Source organism: Etheostoma cragini, chromosome 16, assembly GCF_013103735.1.
Source record: "Etheostoma cragini isolate CJK2018 chromosome 16, CSU_Ecrag_1.0, whole genome shotgun sequence".
In the NCBI taxonomy this organism is placed as follows: Eukaryota; Metazoa; Chordata; class Actinopteri; order Perciformes; family Percidae; genus Etheostoma; species Etheostoma cragini.
Genome location: NC_048422.1, coordinates 16971250 through 16992800, shown reverse-complemented (window position 1 = coordinate 16992800; position 21551 = coordinate 16971250). Strand labels below are relative to the sequence as shown.

Sequence of the window (21551 nt, the reverse complement as noted above, 5' to 3'; positions counted from 1 at the left end):
CATACTAACTATGAAATACAACACAAAGACTTTTTATGACTTTTTTTTAACATACTGTACTTTGACTTATTTTTGACATACTATACTATGACTTTTTGATTTTACGATTTTTGACTTTTAGTTGCTATGAGTTCTTTTCAACACACTGTTGTATGACTTTTTTGACTTTTTCACATACTATACTTTCTTTTCGACATACTCTGCTTTGTCTTTTTATGACACACCAAACTTTGACCTTTTTTGACAGACTATACTATGACTTCATAATGACTTTTTGACATACTAAATATGAGTTTTTTTTATATACTATACTAAATTCATACTATGACTTTGAAATGACTAGGACTTTGAATAATTATACTAATTGTAACTGTAACCCTCGGACCAAGTTTTTAATGATTATTTGATATACTATGAGTTTTTAATGACTTTAATGAAATACTATACTGTAACTTGTTTTTGACATATTCATCTATGACTTTTTATGAATTTTTTTGACATATTCATCTATGACTTTTTATGAATTTTTTTGACATACTATACTATGACTTTTTTCAACATGCTATTTTTTGCCTTTTTAATGAATTTTTGACAGACTATACTATGAACTCTTTTATGATTTTTTTGATACTACTATACTATTATAGTATCCAACAATATATTTTGGTTATATTGTTGGATGGAGGTGTAGAATGATGGGTTTCTGAATTTGCTCTGATCTTTCCATTATGTAATTGTGCAAGTGAATTAATGATGATGTGATCCGTTCACAGCCCCCAGAAACCAATAATGTGGTTGATTTACCGGCTCAGCAGGTGCTCCACCAAAAGGGGCACTGAAACAGTTCATTCAGGAAGTTAGCAGGTCATGACATCATTTCCTCCACTGCCAGTCTGTGAAGCAGGAATTCAGCTTTCCAGTTTCCGCTCTTGTTGAGAGTTTTACTTTTCATTGAAAAAACTCAATTTTGAAAAAGTGTGTGTTCATGTTTGTATGAGCTGGTCATTAACTTTTGTACCATTTCTTTATATTCTGATGTTTTATTGAGCAACATCAATATCTACGTTATGTTACATCCTGCTTCCTGTCAGTCTCTTATTTGGAGAAAAAGTAGTTTTAAAAAACGTATCTTTGTTCGAGGTTGGGGGTAATAAACAACACATAAAGTTAGCAACATTAACAACACTACTGCACAGAGAAGCTAAATACAAAAAACTTTGTGGCTTACTTTAGCCAGAACAACAGAAAATGCCAGGCTCTGTTTGACACTGTAAATGTATTTTATTAACAATGAAAAGAATGAAATGTGGTCTTCCATACACAGTACATGGCAAAATGTCTTTACAATTGTATACATATTGTGTATATAAGTGGAAAATACACAGATTTATAAGTGGAAATTATACAATTTTAATTTAAATAAAGAAATAAAGAAATAGTGCTAAATACATCTAAAATGTCTGAATCCAAATATAGTTGTGATAGAATCTGTTTTTTGGGCAGTAGAATAAACTATCGCGCAGTAGCTGCTGCTGAGATGGAAAGGTCAAGAGAGTGAGCTAAAACCACTTCGTAGCCCACAGTTATTGATTTCTCCCACAGCAAACGTACTGTACGAACACATCTGGGGATGCTTCTGTGTGTTTTAACTCCACTTTGTTTTACACAATATCTGATCTCTGTAACCCTCGGACCAAACAGAATAGATTCTGCAGTACTCTCCTCTAGTTGTTTGTGTGCTAATCAAACACAGAGAGACTCACACTGTGCAGACGGCAGGGCAAAAACAAAAAAATAAAGGTCTTAAAAACAATGTGTGAGCCATCAGACAAATGAAGATATGAGACACATCCACAAGGAGATACTTCAACACAGGATCTGCTGGCGCTTGTGTTGTTCAAGCTTGTGTTAGAGTGTGTGGTGAGTGTATGAGCAGTTATCTTATTGCGAGCGTCCTCTCTCGTTGTCTTTGGTTTGTCATGAAAGCCAGCTGAGATGCAGCCGGCTTTTGTCTGGCTCAAACAATGGACTGGTGTGACTCACCCTGACCACACATATGCACACAAATCCATTCATCCATCCATCCATGCCAACAGAGAAAGTAGGCCACGCTCCTGTCATGATATGGCACCATGAGCCACACATGATCAAATTGACCCCTGTATTCCATATTAGAGAGACAGCTAACGAATGCTTTTATTATCACTTAATCTGCTGATAATTTTAACGATGAAGAAATTCATTGTTTAGTCTTTGAAATTTCAAAACAATATAAAAACGTCAATGATGAACAACTGTATTATATGATATCTGATTCTTTGATAAAAAAGTGGATAGTTCAAGCCTGACTACTTAAGAAATCAGTTTAGAAGTTAACGACTTTGAAGATGCATTTTGGCAAGAAGTATCCAATCAAAGAATGTAAAATACTGTTATGTGTGCCACTAACGCTAAGCTGAAGCTAAAGATCAAAGTGTTGGGAAAACAGTTAACACAATCCTCAGCTTTATATCCATTCCCATTTTGGATCATTTTGGACTTCCAAATGCTTTGATTCATGCCTCTGATGGGCATCTTCTCCATAGCAACAGCAGCCAAGACTCATGGGTATTGTAGTATTTGGACCAGTTAATGTCATTTATATAACAAATACGAGCAAAAAACATTTGAAATGCTGAAATCAGTAAGTATTTAGCAATTTTGTTTGAAATGATTAATTGATTGTCCAAGGGCCAAATTTGCTTTTTATTTGATGAAATAGTTCAGTCCATAAATCCAAAACTTAATAATAAACAGCCTACATCAATCCATATAGCCTCCACATTTTTTGCTAATTGTGTCACTTTTCTCGCAGACAAATAACACCATCTTGTTGTAAGGTGATCGGATTCTAAATTGGAGAAACAGTGACTGTACAGTGGGGCTCGAAAGTTTGGGAACCCCAGGTAAAAATTTATATTTTAATAATATCCTCTGTTCAATATGTAATTAAGAAATGGCAGTCATAAGGAACAGTGGAAGTTAAACCAAGATCTGGAAGACCAAGAAAAATATCAGACAGAACAGCTCGCAGGATTGTGAGGAAAGCAAATCAAAACCCACGTTTGACTGCACGATCCATACCGAAAGACCTGGCAGATACTGGAGTTGTGGTACATCCTTCCACTATAAAGAGATACTTGTACAAATATGGTCTTAATGGTAGAGTCATCAGAAGAAAACCTCTTCTACGTCCTCACCACAAAAATCATCGTTTGAAGTTTGCAAATGAACATACAGATAAGCCTGATGCATTGTGGAAACACGTTCTGTGGACCAGAGGTTAAAATAGAACGTTTGGCGAAGAAAGGGCACAGAATTTAATGAAAAGAACCTCTGTCCAACTGTTAAGCATGGGGGGGATTAATCATGCTTTGGGGTTGTATTGCAGCAAGTGGCACAGGGAACATTTACTACATTAACTTTTTGTAACATATTATACAAATGTCTAATCTTTCATTGATGCCGTTTGGAGATTTTTTCCATCTTTTCTTGGCTTATATATGCACATTAACAATTTTTCTTACCTGGGGTGCCTAAACTTTTGAGCCCCACTGTATCGTACCAGTTTAGTCTCCAGCACCACAGCCAACAAAACATAATCCCTCAGGGCTAGCATGCCCGTTCAACTGTTTTAACTGCACAACACCAAGTCAACCGTGATGCTAATTGTCAGCCAGTCTGATTTCACTATTTGCGTGTGTTCCTCAATAGGCTCCCCCATACTGTCCCAAGATCCAGTCATTTCTATATATATCTATGTTTTCTCACTTCATCTCCTCCTACAATTATTTCACTTCGTCTGTCACCATTTCTTTCCACTTACTAATTTTCTCCCTCTATTCTTCTACTACAGCAGCTGTAGCTTTCTTTTCCTTTAAGCTGCTTTTGCTGCATGAATTGGTCTATAACTGTAGTGGCATTTCTTCCCCGTTATCCCAGTTTGTATTGTGTTTAAAAGATTACTTACTACTGTTATTCGTTTGTGAAACAAAACCAGTGTCATAAATCCATCTCTTCAAGGACAAAACTGAGAGTAAGAAAACAAAGCTTCTCATGGTGTTGATGGCAAATTTAAAGTGTGCATGGGATAATGTTGATTGATGTGGACGTGTGCTAAAGGACGTCATATAGGTTCCTGGGACGGGTCCCTCAGTGGGGAGGAAACCTCGCACAGAGAGCTCCCGTTGGGATGCCCAGAGTTGGGGAGCCCCAGGCAAGTGTCAGGCCTAACCAAATGCAAATCACTAGCCAAGGACGTGCTGCAAAACACACCGTTGCGTGAAGTGTGGTCTCTTTAATGTGTGACCATGTAAAGGCGAAGACATGTAAATGAGGAGTTCCAGTTTGCACATGTATGATGTTAGTATATAATGACCTACTGTGGTGCAAAGATTAGTTAAGCAGTCTATCTGGTAATGGCAGAGGAAACCGTGTGTGCACCATTGTTTTCTTAGTAATGTCTGATTGTCTTCATGGTACCACACTGACTTCCATGTGAAGTGAGCAGACATAAAAACACACTTGTTTATTCCATCACATCATTTTGCCCATGTTAGTTTATTTTTCAGTTGCTTAGAAAAACAAAACAAACAAGATGACCACTATTGCCAAATCTACAGCTTGTCTGTTTGCTGACCAGAGCCTTGTTTTTCAATATTCATTAGAATATGCAAATGAATGGGTTCTCATTCAATTGTCGAGTGAGTCATGTGATCCAAGCAGAGGGGTCTAAGGGCACGCAAGGTGGGGAAGCCCCCACCAGTCCCCATCTGCTGTGAGAGCGAGTCGCTCTTTGCATAATGGTAACGCACCGATGGGTATTTTTCTTTTCATGAACTAAAACATAGTAATACCACACTTACACAGCAAGCTAAGTATAACAAATGTTTCAGATGTCGTGAAAACCCACCGGATGGGAAAGTATATATAAATGAGCTAAATATAATTTAAACAAGAACCTAGAAAAAAAAAATTCAGACGACAGAAAAAAAACAATAAAACATCACTTCTTAAGCAGACACACACTGAATAGACAATTAGGCTGCACTTCCAAAAACATTTGAGCTTTAAAATCCCCCTTCTCCTCTAACTAATCGTCTGGGGTGTGTTTCTACCACACAGGATTTTTAATTCTTGATGCAAGACAGAGAAAATATAAAAACAAAACTGCCCACAGATATTCAATGGGAAACTAAGTATGTGTATGCATGTGCATATATGCATGTATTTTTGTGTGTGGGACTATTCCCAAACAAAGAGCTATTTCCTGATAGAAATGCATGGGAAGGCCAAACTCTAGCCACACAACCAATGATTCCAATGATTTTTAAATACTTGTAAATATATTGTATGCAGATTATACATAGAGCCCATTTATAAATGGTACATGATTGGCTTGGTATGTCAAAATCATAGTACACACGTTAGCTGGAATAAGGGTCACATGAAGCTTGTAAGGTCATACAATAGGATTTCTTCTTTTTGTCATCTTCAAAATACACAGGTTATATTAAACACTTGCAAAATGTCCACTGCAAAGATAGGCTTGAGTAGGAGAAATATTTAAGAAGCCTTTCACTTCTGTTTCTCTGTGTTGCCATGCTTTTTTTTTGTTATCACATCACTATTTTCCTCTTCAAATGTCTTTTTTTCTCCAGTAACAGAATGTCAATACATCCAACAGTTTAGTCCTCAGCATGCCCTCTGCTGCCACAAGCCCTGAAGGCCTCGAAACAAGAGAGCTCTTATGAAGATGGATAAATGACAAGGCCACTAGTCCATTAAAACGTCCTAAAATCCCTTACTATGCTCAACCATTTGTCTCACTACTGAGATTTTAATATTAAACCACAAGCACTGATTCAAATTCAAACGTTTGCTTTTTTTCAATTTTAAAAGCAAAACAGTGCAAAAAAAATCATACTTGTGCAATAAGGCCTACCACTAATACCTCATACATACATTTTATCATAAAAACAAGACTTTAACCAACAACAAAAACATTGAATGATTAAAAAAATAATATAATAACATATCAAAGATGACAACAAAGCATGTACATGCACGGCTTAACAGAGGAGACCTTCCACTGTAGGACAAAAACAAAAGAATTATCAGACAGCAGTGTTTGTTTTAATGCTTTTCTAATGCTCCAACCCCCCTAACTGCAATATTCCTACTGCTTCTATTGATGACACCGGCCCAAGCTCGGGGAGCAGGGAGCTAGGGTGCCAGAGGGGTGTGTCGTCTCATATGGGCTCAAGCAGCCATCTGCCACCCTACTCTAGCCATCCTGATCCTTATCCTCAGCCCAGTCTGGCCCAGCAGGCCCGCTGTCTCATCCCCACAAAAAGGCATCCTGCTGGGGGGTGTGCAGTGGGGGAGACAAAGGCGAGGAGGAGCTGCGGGAGCTGGGGAGCGAGGCCCTTTGACCTGGTCCCTGGCCTGGCGGGGCAGACGGCCCAGACAGACAGCACTGTGTCTACTCTCTGCCTCCTCCTCTCTCTTTTATCAGCCACACAGACCCCAGGGGCTAACTGAGAGACCAAGGAGGGGGTGGAGAAAGAGACAGAGTGGGGGAGGTTGGTGTGCAAATGAACACAATGAAGAAACCGACATAGACTACCCTGACCTCCCCCTCCTATTCATCTTTGGGTACAGATCTCTCTATTCCCTACGGGCGGGCTGCTCCTCTCCCCTGTGTGACCCCTCTGTCGTCTGTTCCCTCCTTTATCGCTCAGCGGCCACAGCCTGACGAGCTCCTGGACTCTGTGTAGCCGAGCACGCCCCCACTGGCCATACACACGTTGCTGTTTTCTCAAATGTCTGGCAAATCCGCTTTTCATTGTTTGAACGCCACATGTAGTGTTGCCTTGCTGGCTCAGGGCTGTTGGTTTGGTGGACAATGTACGGTTTGTTTGTGGTAGATATGAGCAAATTGTGCAATTAAGTTCAATATCCATGTAAAGCCTGTTTTTATTTAAATTAGTGATTGAGGTTATTTTTAAATTCCTGTTTTGGTAAAACTACAAGAGCACATTGATGCTCACTGGAAAATGTTTCCTCGGGGCGTCAGGGGGGCTTGTCTCCTTTCCTCATGAGGGAGCTGGCCCCTAGGCAGTGTTGGTGAGCTTTTGGATGGTACGGTTGTAGTACTGGGTGGTGAGGGCCTCCAAGGGGCTCCAGCGGTGTGCATGCAGCTCGATGACCTCCATGAGGAGAGAGCGGGTCAGCTGGGATTCGACCGGACTAAGCATCTTGTCCCTGACGGCTGCTAGAAGCTCTGACATCATCTCTGGGAGCTGCTCCTCCAGGAGACACCCCATGCTCTGCAACTGATAAGAGGGAGGAAGTGAGGAGTCAGGAGGTCAAAGAAAGTGTGTGAGTGTGTGTGTGTGTGTGTGTCCCTGCAAGACAACGTCTGGCACCTTGTTACTGTGGATGCAGCCAGACAGCAGTGAGTGTGCGTGCATGTTTGCGTGTGAGTACAATAGAGAGAGAGCCTGCTGGTAAGTAATCAAGGCTGCAAAGGATGTGTTTGTGAGCATGGGAACTGTTTGCCAACCAGAGTTCGCTTGTCTTTGCTCTTTCTGTTCTTCTGCTCTTCTACAAAGACCCAAATCTGATTAAATCCATAGTTCTACCTAAATTCACATGCACTACTTTATTATTCATAATCCTCAGGAGACTGCCATAGAATAGCAATGCCATAGAAATATCATGCTATAGATACCACTATAATGCCATAGAACATCAAAGATATGAGTTTGAGATTGTACATAATTGAGGCTGTACTGTACATTCAAATAAAACATGGGCTTCAATAGGTCTGTTAGAATTCTACTGCATGTAATGTGGTTGCCTGGCTTTAAATTTCAAATCAGCCTTTTAATTCAAACAGAGACAAGTATTAACTGTGCGTGAGTGTTTGGGGGTACCATACCTCCATAGAACAGCAAAGGACTGCATCTTCCTTAACATCTGTGGACTCCAACAGCTAAAAGGGACAAGAACAAGAATGTGAATATTCTGGGACACCGCAAAGCAAAGAGCTGCACAAAAAAAAAAGTGAGTGAGCAAACCCTTACAAGGCCTGGCAGAGATATAAATATATGTATTTGGATGTAGACCACATGGGGAGATTAAGCAAATGAAAGTGTTTGTGTGTGTTAATCAGTTCACAAGAGAAGGAAAAAAAGACCTAATCCAGATTGTAAATATTTTCCACATTAAGATTTTAAATCTTGGAAGACAACACACCAGGCTTTCATCCTGGCAAGCTAGCTAACCATCAGACATCAAGGCTGGCTTTGTGCACACTGTATGTGGCCAAAAACAAATCGTATAGCTGGTAAACATGATAGCTGGCTTTCCACCCCCGGGCCCATGCACAGATGGGCATATAACTGGCGTATTCAAATAATGCAGAGAGCAGTGGCGACAGAGGAAGGTATAACGACTGGGAGCCTCACATACTAGATTGGGAAGGATTACAGTTTGTTTTGTTTTGTTAATTTTGCATCAATCTGTTTCTAAAGTGCTACTTTGTTTAACCTGAAGGAGGGAAAGGAAATAGCAGGGAATAAGGGGCGAGAGTGTTTTTGCTGGAGTAATGTCTAATTAAACTTGACCTGCTGCACAATGAGCAAAATGAGACCTGCAGGGTACAAGCACAAAGTTATGAAAAAAATAAGTGAGATCATGGAGGGAAGGACCACCTCCATCTGATGCCGCGATTCACACTCAATGCAAGCTGGCCTGTTATTTCCACGGCGCAAGCTTAAGGGTATTCCACCTATCACTCAGGCCTAGCAGTTGCGCAGATGTCAGCTCCTCAGTATGCTTAGACGGGTGTGGTGACAGTGTGGCTGTTTGATGTGAGAACTAAAGTCTTGTCGTTCCCAGAGTAGGAGAGCTATGTGACAAGCAGGATTAGCTCATAATGAGTTCTCTGGGGAGGGCAGGGTGAAGTTTTTGCTCAACACGTTTAAAATGGTCTAATCTATACTCATTTACAATCATCTCTTATATACACTGCGATAACTTTCTTTTCCCACCACCACACCATACCATTCATTAAATTGCTCCATATTACATGTGGACTACTTGACACACACACAAACACACACACAGTCTCTTTGCTGAAGCTGAAAACAGCCAGATCTCGAGTTAGTTACTTCATCAAGATTCAAAGCTCTCTGCACAGGGAAACCATGGGATTTTGAGCGATTTCCATTTACAGTATACACATTCAAAATACATTTGATTGGGAACTTAAAAAGCAAAAAAACTAGGACAGCTGTAATCGTCTTGTAGCACTGAATGGAAGAAATGCATTCAACATGACAACTCCTTGAATGACCCACTGAAGTCTATTCTGACAAGGCTTCATTTGTCCATCAATTACTCCAACGCATGTATATTTGTATATTTTGAAAACTGTCTTCATACCGCTAGCTAAAAAAAAGTAAACGATGTATGAGTGCTGAGAGAAAAACATGTTTCATCTGGGTACTAATGACACGCGGGTTGCTTTCCAATAGTTGCATAGCAACAGCAGGTCTAGCGTCAGGAACATAACTACCCTTAGTTACATTACATCATTTTACCCTATTTTTGTACTTTACTAACTACTTAACATAAAAGTCTACAAACAAAACAAAAAGTAAAATATAAAACACTTACAATTGCTTGATGTTTAAAAAAACAAGTTTTTTTAAAATGAATGTACATGATCACTGTACTAATATACTGTAATTTCTGAGATAATTGACTAAGAGGGCCCATGATGACTTTCAAAGAAGGATACTACCAAGGCACAATATAAATAGCGCCCGAGGTCACCACCAGACATGGTGCATGTGCATGGATTCTGCAGCGTGCAACTGCAAACCAATACCCTGTCAAATGCCTCTGTGGTTCACATCCAAGTCTTGGCTTCAGTGAAAGATGGTTTTATATGTTAATGCGAGTGTCCTGCTACCTGCCTTCTGATTTTCCATGACTACTTGGCTGTGCAGGATTGATCATCCTTATAAAAATAAAAATAAAAAGTTTGATTTGTTAAGTGAGCATGGTAAATAAGTTATAATTTATCTTAAGGTGTGCTCCAGTGCACACATATTCAAGGATTATCTATCTTAGTGTATCTATGTGGATTGTGGCATTTAAAAAAACACTATTGGCTTGTGAGTCATGACTGGATGAGATCACCGCTCACTGACTTGCTCTGTCTATATGTACAGCTGTCGTGTATACTCAAACACACTTCCTAACACACCTCAGTAGTTACCTTATCCTGTTCTGCAGGCTACAACTACAGAAGACAGCGGCTGCGCACAACTGTGCAGGCCCATATACTAGTAGTACTTTTCTATGCAAACACATACAGGCGAGCGCACATTATGGCACAAGGCTTTTTGCTGGAATCGACAACTACATGTTACAGGGTAGACAAAATAGCAGATGGATAGAAGCCAGAAACAATGCCTCTCGGAAATGGAGTTACAAGTATCACACACACAAATAGTTTGACACTGTTTGGGTGTGTTATGACCTCAAGCACCATCAAGCTAAATGTGACACTGCTGATGCTGTAATATGGAGGTGTGTTATACACCCTCGGTCACGTTGCAGAGCCCTCTTAACAAGCTGAGATAATGCCCTGGGCACAGCTCGGAAAGGGTGTGGATGGCATTAATTGTGTGTTGATTGTTGTTTGTTTGCAAGAGGTGTGTTGAGTGCCAGAGCGGCATAGGAACCTGAAACGTGCATCAAACCTGCCATAATTTCATCTTTACCTCTGAAACTAGTACTTTAAACTGTTTTTCACTCCCAGATTCTGTCATCTCTCCTCTCCTCTCTCTTCTACCTGTTGTGCCATCAGTAAACTGCAGTAACTGTCAACCTGACCACAGTCTCCTCCACTTCCTCTCACCTCTTCTCTCTTTCTCACTACCACCCTCACTCGCTTCCCCTTTCAATATTCCATCTGTTGTTAACCACTTCTGTATTGCAGCGAGTCGGCTGTGGCTACCCTATATGGTTTCCATAGTGACTAAGGGAGTGTGTGTAAGAGAGCATGACCAGCTAATGAGAAATGAACCTTGGGTCAGACATTTTCCTGGAACTGAACGTGTCCTGACTGTTTACACCACTAACCAAACCCTGCTGTGGTGTCTCAAGTCTAGACTAGGTCTGGCCAAAAACAGGAAACTTTGTTCATGTATCGATCTGAATGGACAAGATGTACAGACGCAGCTGGATGATTCCCATTAACTGGAACACATGGATGGGGTGAATCATTTGGTAGTTTTGCATTGCTGAATCTATTACGCTGCAGTATGGTCTGGCTATACCACCTACTTATTCTGGGATAGGGAGAAAAAAAAAAAAAAATTGCTGTGACTTGTTTTTATTTCTTTAAACCAATCACAACCGTCCTGGACGGCGCTAAGCCCAGATAGCGAAGATAGTGAGAGGAGAGGAACATCTGGCGCGTCAGGCTTTATCCCAGCAGTTTATATTGTGGAGCCAGACTAATCTGGATACAGTACCTCTCGTAAGCAGGTGTAGATTGGACACACCAGCACCCTGAATGGCTCCGCGGAGCTGCTCCTCATGGTGCCAAACACCTCACACAAGAAGGTGATGAAACCTAACCACTTCTCCACATCGGACTGCTGGAGCTCCTCTCGACAGGCAAAGTCCCTCTGTGGGGAGGTGAACATAGGGAAGAAAAACAAAAACAGATGCACATTAAGTTTGGAAAATACACTGAAACACGACAGGCTATCCAGCTTTTGTAAATGTGTAATACAAGTTCTCAGTAGGCAGTAGGTAGGTGGATAGTTAAGTGGTTCATAAATTCATCAGCAGTGGTGGTAATCACCGTTAACATCTTTGCTATCTCCCAGATGGGAGTTTTTGTAGGTGGGACAAGTATTAACCTTGCAGCTTAAAGTACTTAAAGCCAAAAAGCACATTTAACAAATTCATGAATTTCTTTCATCTGCCAGAAGTAGAGGAGAATATGTTAATTTGGTTTAAAAGTGAAGGGTAGTGAACTGTGTCAGTGCTGTAAAAGTGTTGGAGTTAATATGGGTTAATGCGTAATGCACACTTGTGAAGATGTTAAACAGCAGGTTAAACTGAAACTTTATTAACAGTCAGAGCGACTCACTCTGCTTCCCCAGAGTGTACTGCCTGTTACTGGAGTGCACTAGAAACATGAGCGGCTTAAAGTATATTCCCAGCTACTCGTTCAACTGCACTGAAGGTCTGCATGTACACAGACATACGCAACCTTGAATGGATACAAAAAATAAAACTCACTCACTCAGTCAAAAACAAACATACCACACACAAACTCAAGAACAACTACACAAACCTTTCATACACCTCCAAGGACATTGCCACTGTATTTGACACTCGCACAACAAGCCAGCAAAATGGCAGGATACACATCCCAAAGCAGAAAAAAACAAATGACTGAAGCATTATCAACAGAAGCTTATTCAAGAAAAGAAGCCTTAGAGCTAGTTAAACAAAAGGCCACATGTAGAATCTTTCATAGGTAACAGTCTGACTACGTTTAATGAAAGCATCAACAGACCCTGATGTCTCTCCTTTTATACACAAAGCGGTTACAGATTAATCGCCCCCATATTGAGATCCAGGGGTCTGGGAGAAACATCATTAATGATGACCTTCATAAGCCCACTTGTGACATTTAAAATGTTTTAAAGCAAAAAGCCAAAATGTCAAAGACAAGGAGGGGGTCTATGCTGGGAAGTGGGAATTAAAGGGAGGAATAAAAGAGGAGCAGGTGACACACAGCTGGGAAAAATGGGGAATAAATAAAAAAGGGGGATTATGGTGGGATTCTTAATGCTCGGTCAGTGATACAAAATCTCAACATCTAAAGAAGAGGTGTTTTAATGGAAAAACACAAAAACAGAAGGGAGGAGAAAAAAAAAAGAAAAGTGTAGGAGTGCAGTCGAAAAGAGCTTGTGCAGGAAGGAAACAGGAGTAGGAGTGAAGGAAAGGGAAAAAAAGCAGCAGGTGGGCTAACATTTAGACATTGAATTTCTTCTGAAGACAGCATGTATATGTCTCGTTTGCCTACTTCTAGACTGCCGCTCTGGCGAGATTTGTCTGAATCTCAGGAGGCCGAAAGGGTGAAAGGGAGGAGCGAGGTTAGAAAGAGAGAGAGAGGGGGGAAGTGTGCAAGGAGAAGTAGAGAGGCACTGGCCCGTGTCGTTCTGGGTGAGGGGAGGCGATAAGACAGGGTAGCATAGTAATAGAGAGCTCATGAGAGACGAGGAGGGGGAGTGGGGCATTTTTTCATCATGGGTGCAAGACTGGAACTGTGCAGTTAAGTGAAGGGATGGAGGGTGAAGGAGGGGACAGGCCTCTCTCCCCTGGGTGTTTAGATTAGCTACTTTGCCCACTGACATTTACAACACACACGCAAACACGCGCGCAAACACGCGCGCACACACACACACACACACACACACACACACACACACACACACACACACACACACACACACACACACACACACACACACACACACACACACACACACACACACACACACACACACACACACACACACACACACACACACACACACACACACACGGTAGCCCTTTCAGGTGAAAACCAACTAAGGGGGAATGAAGCTAATGAAATTACAGGGAGGATTTTGTTAAAACATACAGTATAAAAAATTGCTTGTTTGCCAAAATAACATCTACTCTAGTACCAAGTGCTGGTAACTTAGAAGAATCTTTAAAAGGGCTTGTTTACAGTAACACATACATACATACAGAGATAAGCAGCACATCCTTAAGAGGCTGGAACAAAAGCATGTTTAATCTTTGTGCTTGATAAAGGACTTCAATATCAAAACTGATTAATTTTCTTTTGATCAACTTTGCATTTAAGAACTTATTGTGACTTTATTGAAAATCAACTGTTTCAGACTAGTATTAGTACCTTGGAAGATCACGCATCAAGCTGTAATGGAGCTATGAAATCCTAATTTATTTTGGAAAGCAAGCGATCAGAATGTGACATTCAATTATCTAAGTGAATAAAACTGTTTCTAATTCAAAACTGAAGTAAATATGATCCACTGATATTCATAACAGTGGTGCTGCGCAGATGGGAGTAGAGACAGTCATATAACAGTGTTCGTTTTTTAACCATAGTGTAGCTGCACTGTCAGCTCATTAACAAGATAACAGCTTATTGCACAGATAAGTAGCCAGTCTCCTACAGCAACATAGCTGTGGTGGAAAAAGTACTAAAGTCCTTAACTTTGGTATAAGTAGAAAGGTGGGATTTATTTAAGGCCTGCATTATTAAACTTTCGTTTTGTATCTAGGTGTACTTTACCTTATTTAAATGGCAACTGAGTGTATTTAGGTAAAGGTACTTGTCACATACACATTAATGAAGCGAAATTCATTCTCCAAATTTAACCCATCTCTCAAGGGAGCAGTGGGCAGCCATTTACAGCGCCCGGGGACCAACACCAGGTCTGAGCCAGTGCAACTGGCTGGAGATCCTAGTACAAGTTTTCTGATGGTGGGGGGAAACCCACGCAAACACGGGGAGAACATTACAAACTCCACACAGCAAGGCCCGGAACAACCTGTATTTCAATCCCAGAACTTTCTTGCTGTGAGGCCACAGTGCTAACCATTGGGCCACCATACTGCTTTTTGGCCATTTTTGGACCCCAACTTGTTGGTACTTATTGGTCAATAAAAATACCGTGCTAAAACTAATTTTGTCCGGGCTCTAATATTTATCCTACAGCTGTAGGTTTCTCCAACTGTATCTTAGTGAGAGGTTACTATGCTAGTTCAGCACCTCCAGTCAAGAAATCCATCAACTAAAATCAACTCCTTGAGAAGTTAGGGGAGTTCATTTAAAAACAGTTATTCATTAAAGCAGCACACTAATCGAATCATTTCCAGCGCTGCGCTCTCACCTGTAACATGTTGAGGAGCAGCGATCTGAACTTGGTCCCCTCAACCATAAACAGCGCCATCTTGTTGCAGAGCTTGGCGGCCGTGGCCGCAAAGCTCCGGTCTGAAACGGCCTTGAAGTAGATGGTGCTGACCACCTGAGCCAGGGTTTCCTCGGACCGCGCAGAGCACTGCGCCTCCTCCATGAAGGAGGCCAGCCGCTGCTCCACACCGCTGCTGTTGCTCCTCATGCTGTTGAGAAGGTCCACCAGCCGATCCATGCTCTGTGATCCGGAGCCTGCCGCCTCCACATGCGCCTCTTCCTGAGGCGGGAGATGGAAAAAGCACATGAGTTGTGGGTGGCAATATTCAATTTCAACATACCTTAGGTTTGACTACAACGTAGGAGGTTTCATTCAGTGACTGCTGGTTAAAAAGCACGGGTATAGACAGATTAATGTTAACTGAACTGTCAGCGTTTAGGTTGGTTTGGTCAAGTTTGCATTTGTGCTACTATACTTTAGAGTAGGAGAGGAAGGCGGGTCTTAACCATTTATCCGTTACCTTTATCCATTTATTCAGTTACTTTTATCTACTATTTCAATCATTGCTTTTAATTAACTAATTAATTATTCTTGTTTGCTTCTACCTTCACGTCTCTGCTTTACTGCTAAATTGTGTTCACACTGAATTGCAACATGTTGTGTTTTGGCATTATAGCTGACTCCATTATCTACAGATATTTTTCAAAATAAAAATCCTAATTTCTGATTTTTTTTTAATTCAAATTGATTGAGTACCCCTGGTTAGGAATCACTATACTAATATATGCACCTACATGACAGAAAGCACAAAACATTATCAACATGACTTCCCAAACCCAGTAGGTGGCGTATGACGTGCTATATGCTAGTTTTATTTTGGTTTAGTGATCTGTATGAATATTACCATGTTACTAAGAAAGCACGTCATATAACATATTGACCAAATTTACATGAACTCAGGGGTTAAATATACTGTATCTAGAAAGTTAATAACCAAATCGGTTGCAAAATGGTAAGTTGCAAAATAAATATATTATTTGCTGGAGTTCAGTACACCCTAATCAAGCAAAAGCTGGCTTCAAGACTGGATTCATTGATTCACTGACGTTGCAGTTTATTAATTCCTGCCTTGCTGCCTGCTGGGGAGTCCCGTGCTGTCAACTCAAACCACCACTGGTGGTAATGAGTTAGAGGAGTAAGAGAAAGCTGAGAGCAGCAATGGAGTTGGCTGACTCGCCAGTTTAGTTCACATAGTGGAAAACAAACAAAAACATTTACGTTAATGCCACTTTAGTTTCTTTACCTGCTAGTGTGAATGTGTCAATCCGAACGCTAAGTAACTAAGTAAGCGAATGACAGCAAGGCAGTGTAAGAAAACTGTGTCTATAAATTAATGCCAGTGCATGTATGTGCATGAACATAATGAAAGTAATTATACAACTAAATGCTAGCGTGTGTGTACACATAAACATTAGTCCTGATTGCCTTAATACTGATGGACAGGCACTAAGCAGCTTTTCGGTACCTTGTCCTTCAGTCTCCTCCTCAGCCTCTCCTTCGACGACTGCAGCAAGCTGATTTTGGGCTGCTCCGACTGGCCCTCACTTGCCTTTCCACTTCCTGGTGGGCAGGGTGATTCCTTTTTAACTGTCAAATGTGGGAAAACATTTGTTTTGGGTGTTGACTCAGGTCTGGGTGATTCATTGGGACTCTTACTGTTGCAGTCTTGAGGTGGTCTGATCTGCTCGTCAACAGGTTTTACATTCTCAGTCTCTTTGTCTTTGGTTGTTCTTGGGGGAACTCTATCACCTGCAGCAGTTGTCTCTCCATGCCCCTGACCTTTCTGATTGTGGTGCCAACGTCGGTTCTGGCTGTATCCGTGGTGCGGGGGTCCTCCTTGGCGCTGCCCATGTCCTCCTTGAAACTGGCGAGGTGGCCGACCACCACTACTGTTTCTGTTATCTCCCAGTTCTGTTAAATTCTGCTGCTGTCTGTTTGGAGACAGTTGTGTTTGATCCCTCGGGTGCTGTGGTGACTGTATCAACTGAGGTTGGTTCTTCCCTCCCCCTCCTCCTCCTCCTCCTCCTCCCTGAGGCCGCTGCTGTTTCCTGGAATGAAAGCAGGTTCCAGTTAGCATCATTGTGATGTAGCAGCAGCTGGCTTGTACCTGAAACTGCTCTGCTACACTCTGACCATCCCTCCGTGTCACACTGGCACCGTGGTCTACGCCTCCTCCCTGCGCCCCCTTCAAACTTGTCGTTACTTTAGTGAAAAGGTTCCATTTTCTTTTTTAGATTCTACTCCTCTTCTATGAGTACTATTCACAACCTAACACAAACAGTAACCTCTCATCTACTGATACGCTCTTTAAAGAACAAAAAATGCAAAAGCCCAATGACTGCTTACATGTGGATGCACAGTATGTCTGTTTTGCTGTCCTGCTTAGCTCTGTTCTTTTGCTGTACTGGCTCTGGACTGACAAGCCGCTGACATATGGTCCAGGGGATTAGTCACCCTGGCATCGTGGAGGAAACCTATTATCTGCCTCAGCCTGTGAACCAGCACAAACTCAACCAGCACACCTTTGCTCAGATACACTCAGCTCTATAAGTTATTTTTACAACATGAAATTGTGCAGGCAGATAAAGGGCATCTTTTGGCCCTAGTGATGTATATAATTAACAGGTTGTCAATCAAGGTTAATAAAACAATCAATTTTATGTTAAGACACTTAAACAGTCAAAAGATGAAAGGTAAGTGACTGAAAGACCGGGTTAGCCATACTTGTCTGTCAATAAGCCTGTTTCAGGAGTTTCATTCACTTCATTTTCCCAACCAAGAGACTGCAGATGAAATGTAGTAGTTGCCAAAATCTGATAGAAAGATATTTCCAGTCTTTCCTACATACATATAGATGCTTAATGTTGAGCCCTATGTGTTGGCAGACCTTTGTCCATATTCACAAAGAGATTATAACAATCAGAACTGAACACCACTGGACATGGAGTACTTGACTTGAAACAGGACATTAGTGGATGTGCACATAAACACACACAAACCAGCCCCAACTACAGTACTGTGCATCACAGAGTGAGATTCATAGCATGTTTAGTGATCTAAAAGCATAGCCTCAAGCATTGAAATCATATTAGATTGGCAATACCTTATTCTACTATTCTACCTTGTGAAAAAGAAATTAGTTTACTATCACCCATTAATAGTTAAACCTCCTTTGTAAAAAATCTTTTATCCAACCCAAATAAATTAATGTATCAACAACAACCTTGGAAATTTGTATTCCTATGTGCAAGTCAAACAAATTCTAGCAGAAAAACTACAGCAATGATACATGGCAGAGGTAACAGATTTTATTGTGGCCGCAAAATTTAACTGAACTGACCTTTGCCGAAAATTAAAGGATTTTAAAAAAGTGGTAGAAAAAGGAAAAGGCCCCTGCTCAAACATTTCAGTCGTTAAGGCCTGATCAACAATAATAGAATCCGCAACCACTTCTTTAAAATGAATTAAATTAGCGTTAGTCATAATTTTAAAAGCAAAAAATGCCAAACGATTGATGGTTTCAGGAACTCAAATGTGAGAATTTGCAGCTTTGTCACATAAACTGAATCTCGTCGGGGTTTGGACTAGTTGTCTGTCAAAACCAATAACTAAAACTAAAAAATATTCAATCATCAAGTCAACTTTGACTCTAAGAATTAGGGCATTTTTAAAACTAATTGGCAGATCTATCAATAATGAAAGGAATTGTGAAATCCTACATGTTTCTGTATGTTGATATCATTGTGAAAAAAAGGTTAACTAATCCTAGCAACCACTACTGCAGCTTCTGTGTCAACACAAAAATAATTTTTGAGCAAAATTACACTCCCTACTGATTGGTTATGGCAAAAAAAGGGGGTTAAAGGATTTTGGATTGTTGGCTGAGCTGTGCAAAATAGTATATTTAAGAAATCGTTATGAGCATTCTTTTCCCAATAATTTGACATTTCAAAGACTAAATGATGAATCAATTAAAAAAAAAAAAATCTGAAGATAGTCTGTATAGTCATCTGTCTGTATATAAGAATGTGTGTGCGCGCTGGTAGAAGCACAGAGAAAGTAAATGTGTCCAAGAGTATTTATAGTCTCTTTTTTGTGTGGTTCATTTAGTAGATGTCTCGCCCGGCCCCGCTGCTCCACTCTCTCAGGGAGTTGACAGACAGTTCATCTTCTGACTCTCTCCTCTACCCAACAGCCTGCCTCCAAATCTATGCAAATATCCTCAGCGCCTTTCTTAGTCGCATGTTCATCAGCCCGACACAAAAACGGAGCTCCTCTACAGAACACAATGATCAGGGAACACCCTCTTGTCAGGCATGCACATCAGCATCCTGGTCTGTATTCATCTTTTCCACAGAAAACTTTTAAATTTCTACAAAGCTACTTATTAAGGTTTTAATTTTTTAAATAACACTCTACCTAATCATATATTAGAATATAACAACTTAACACTGACTGACAGAAATCGTGAGATCTCATTTAATGACTGCGGAGGGTGAGATTTTATAATCTTTTGCAAAGCCGTAGACTTCACAGAGACACAAGTCTCTCTCTCTCTCTCTCTCTCTCTCTCTAACACACACATTCACTCATCCAACGATCAATTTGATCTATACACTAGCAGTTAGTTTAGGCTCAGCTCTAATAAGCCTTTCTCCTGATCTACTGGTGATGCGGAGAGGTGAAAGTATGACGGTAATAAAATGTTAATCATTTTTAATGACTCCGAGCTCTGCAGCAGCTTGAGTGTTGGAACGGCCATCCAGGGAGATGTTTGCATTAAAGATAAGTGATGGGGCCACTGATGAAATTTCATCTCGCAATTTCTTGTTACTTAGAAACGTGTCTTCTCTGGCCCAGTCAATCATCTAATCAAATGAGAAAGTCCTGTTTTTTTTTTTTTCGTTGAGGTGATGAGTTTGTCACATTATGGTATTAATCAGATTTAAATTAGTGCTTGACGTTGCCTGGCTGGGTCCCTTTTTTGAAATCCCTCTATTTTCATCCTATCTTCTCAGCTATTCAAATATTTAATGGAAGAAAAACTCCTTATACAGTACTTGTCTCATGCATTATCAGCTGCCCCATTAATATTGATTGTTTTACCTACCAGCCCAGGGACTACGGCGGAAAATAGCACTTGTGCTACAATGTGGTGCAATGCATCTCTCCTCTTCTTATACAAGGTTAATGTTTGATTGTGCATTGTCCCCGTTTAATTAAAATTACATTAACAATTACATTACCTTTGGATGCTGAGGCTTTGTCGAGTAGAATACATGTGTCAAATGTGGAAAGGTATCCAGGTCCCATTTTGTGCCCAGGATCTGGCTTATGTTGTCACTAACCTGGCTGAGACTTGGCGCTTCCCCCCGGGGCCAGAAGGCAGAAGAATGGTTAACTGGTCTCGGGTGAACTGATCAACCGCTCTAAAAGCAGGAGAGGAGGGTGTGCCACAATGCAGACGGGTGAAAGAATGGAAGAGTGGAGTAAAGTGGCAGAAAATAATGAAGATAACGGCGGAAATTTTTGAAGATAGTGTAAAAGGAGAAGACAAGAGATTATAAAAAAAAACAGAAAGGGGGGAAAAAGCCAGGGAAGCAAAGAGGGGAAAAAAAAAAAAACTACAGGTTGATAACTATGTAATAACATGCATAGAACTACAGGAAGTGGTAACTAAAAAGGTGAAAATGAATTGGCAGACATAATCATGGGAGGGGATAGGATACTGATGTTTGATCATGGCTGTTGCTGTAGATGTATGGGGATGGGGAACTCGTGAACCCAGTGGTCGACCCAGACAAGCAAATCGATTGGCTTGGGGGGGGGGGGAAGAGAAGCCTGCAGGCCAGACAGTCAGTAACACAGCCAAAGCTTCATACGGGCCACAAAACACACCGGTTTAATGGACTGTGAGAAGAGAAGAAGTTTTGGCTGCCTGACTGAACATTTACTCTGTTTTGAACAAGTTTTAAGATTCAAAATCTCAGGAACATACGAAATGTGTGCCCATACATGCTTAAATTGGAGACTGCAGTCAATAACTGTGAGTCATCGTGGCAAGAAGCAGAATAGCAGGCTATTCATAGCAGGCTCAGAAATAAACAAACAGACCTGCTGTGTACTTTTCCTAAATGCATGTTTGATCATAAACAGATCAGAATTGGTACTTCATCAGTGCGTTTACATGCACAGCAGTAACCGGGCTTACCAGTGAATAACCAGGATATGCCAGTTCGCCCCGTATACATTAGCGGGAAAGAATAGGAAGAGTGACGGAGTAACTCCACCTCGAGTACAGTAGGTGGCACTTTGCCAACACTCAATGCTCTTTCTTCCGGTTGACCTACACTCACCGGCCACTTTATTAGGTACACCTGTCCAACTGCTCGTTAACACTTAATTTCTAAGCAGCCAATC

The 21551-nt window shown here is 40.9% G+C and overlaps 1 protein-coding gene across 7 annotated transcripts in view; it reads right to left on the bottom strand.

Moving 5' to 3' along the window:
• Window positions 1-4589: 4589 nt before the first annotated feature.
• Window positions 4590-21551, bottom strand: part of ctif (CBP80/20-dependent translation initiation factor) — a 50398-nt gene continuing 33436 nt past the window's right edge. For 4 of the 7 annotated variants that reach the window (XM_034895719.1, XM_034895717.1, XM_034895718.1 and 1 more), the window contains 6 exons: window positions 20480-20560; window positions 16597-17179; window positions 15051-15350; window positions 11598-11753; window positions 7985-8038; window positions 4590-7376 (listed from right to left, as the gene is read on the bottom strand). In XM_034895719.1, the coding sequence (XP_034751610.1) occupies window positions 7155-7376; window positions 7985-8038; window positions 11598-11753; window positions 15051-15350; window positions 16597-17179; window positions 20480-20560 (1396 nt within the window). In that variant the 3' untranslated portion in view covers window positions 4590-7154. The remainder of the gene's footprint in view (window positions 7377-7984; window positions 8039-11597; window positions 11754-15050; window positions 15351-16596; window positions 17180-20479; window positions 20561-21551) is intronic. The other 3 variants (XM_034895721.1, XM_034895723.1, XM_034895722.1) reach the window with 2 other exon arrangements.